The sequence below is a fragment of the Agaricus bisporus genome, assembly GCF_000300575.1.
Source record: "Agaricus bisporus var. bisporus H97 unplaced genomic scaffold AGABI2scaffold_16, whole genome shotgun sequence".
In the NCBI taxonomy this organism is placed as follows: domain Eukaryota; kingdom Fungi; phylum Basidiomycota; class Agaricomycetes; order Agaricales; family Agaricaceae; genus Agaricus; species Agaricus bisporus.
In genome coordinates this window covers 338,446-340,594 of record NW_006267351.1, presented here as the reverse complement: position 1 = coordinate 340,594, position 2,149 = coordinate 338,446, and the positions used below count along the sequence as shown (strand labels likewise).

The following is a 2,149-nucleotide window of genomic DNA, read 5'->3' as shown; positions in this document are numbered from 1 at the left end:
GTGCCACCGTCTCCTGCCGCTTACTCATCCACGAGATTGGGCCACCTGCCATGAAAAATATGTGTCCTTCAGTTGATCGCGAGCCGTCAATGTCACCAGCGTAGTCGGCATCGACATAACCAAACGGCCGTATATCAGCATCACGATAGTATGTGATCCCATAGTCCACAGTAGCCTTAAGATATGCGAGAGTGTGTTTGAGAGCATTCCAGTGCTCACGGCCAGGATTATTCGCAAATCTGGAGAGAAGATTGAAGGCATACTATGATAGGTCTGGACGAGTGGCGACTTGTAGCCACATGAGAGATCCCAACGCTTCACGATAAGGGACATTCTTCATTTCATCAGCCTCTTCATCGGTCTTGGGGGAGTCGTCAATCGACAAAACAGTGCCGACTGGAAGAGGAGTTGACCGTGGTTTTGTATCCGACATATTGAACCGCTCGAGGATACGTTTGGAATACGCACGTTGTGATAATCTGACCGTCCCAGCGACTTCGTCTCTCTCTATCTTCATCCCCAAGATAAACTTCGCCTCTCCTAGATCCTTTAATTCATAGCTTCTCTCCAGCTCCCCTTTAGCCTTAACTTCCCCAGCTTCTGACGACGAGGCTCCCAGAATATCGTCGGTCCAGGTAGATGTTATGGTAATCTCATCATTGTCTACTCGTGAACGTACTTGTGGATCGGCCTTGGATGTGTAGTAGCCGTGGCCTTGGTATGTTCGATCGAGGTTGTATGCCCAGTCGTGAGCGCCCTGCATGGTGCCGTACAAGGTCTTGAGGAGCAACCAAACATATCCATCTCCCCCTTCCTCAAAACCGGGCGGCTGTTCCATGTAGACCTCAAAAGTGTTGTCGCTATTGAGGAAAGCAGATACAAAATCTACCTGCCAAAGACGCAAGTTGAGCGAGGCCGCAACAGCACAAACCATACGAATGGACTCCAGACGAGCGACAGAGGCGTAAGTTTCGTCGTAGTCCTCACCCAGGACTTGCGTGAAACCCTTTGCGACCAAACGGGCCTTGTGGCTGGCGATGTTACCGGAGTCGTCGTATTTTGTGGCGTAAACCCAACGAGACCGCACGACATTCTTGTCAGAAGGACGGGGAACGAGCCGATACACGCCCTTGTCCTTCATGACCTGAATGTTATGAATTTACCAACCTATAGGAGGGACGTCATCATGCTTACTCATTTCCATATCCCTGGATATACTCTTCTCCACCTACGCTTCTCCCACCTTGGAAGGGTACTGTGCAGCTCACTCTTGCTGCAGAACCGAAATTTTTTAGCCATACGGGCATCAGACGAATTTTAGCCACACGGGCACCAGAGAAGTAGTGTATGAGCACAGAGAGAAACGACTACGACAGTCTAGACGAAGAACACTACGAACGAGTAGCCAGATCTACTAGGAGAAACCAGAACAGGAAGAACCAGAAGAAACGACAACCAGTTGACTTTAGGAGTTACAGAGACACTAGGAACACCATCGACACAGAGTCAGAAAACGAGAACACCATCGACACAGACGATCAGAACACCCGAGACAACGACAACATGAGCAACGACGCCGCCGTAACCGTTAGTGCACCGACAGATGCACTCAAGTCGCTTATCCCGAGCCCGAAGGATTTTGGGGGGAATAGAGAGCAGTTTGCAGAATGGTGGATGAACATGACACTTTTCCTCAAGTACAACAAAGTCACGGACACCGACCAAAAAATCATCGCTACCATCGTACGATTGAAAGGACCTATCCCCAGCTATTTTGCCGAAGTATGGACGGAGAAACTCGCCAGCAGCATCACATACACATGGGATACTTTTGAAGAAGAAATCAAGACTTCATTCGGAAAAGGAAACGAGAAGGATATAGCAGAGGAAAGGATCGAATCCCTCAAACAAGGAAACAGGAACACCATGGACTTCCTAGTCGAATTCACAGCTCTCATGTACAAATCGAAAATCGACGACCAACACGCCATATTCCTCCTTAGACGCCACACCCGTCACGATATTATCAAAACGATTTTGGGATACCCAAGGAAAGACATTCCGGAGACGAGAGAAGACTGGAATAACGCAATCTTACAAGTTGGGTCAGGACTAGAGACGATGAAAAGGACGATCAGAGGACCGAAAC

General features: G+C 48.9%; 1 protein-coding gene across 1 annotated transcript in view; it reads left to right on the top strand.

The window, feature by feature from the left end:
• Nucleotides 1-1,347: 1,347 nt before the first annotated feature.
• Nucleotides 1,348-2,149, top strand: part of AGABI2DRAFT_146871 (hypothetical protein) — a gene marked incomplete at both ends in the record, with an annotated part of 1,563 nt that continues 761 nt past the window's right edge. The window contains one exon of the mRNA XM_006457219.1: nt 1,348-2,105. Coding sequence (XP_006457282.1) covers nt 1,348-2,105 — 758 coding nt within the window. The remainder of the gene's footprint in view (nt 2,106-2,149) is intronic.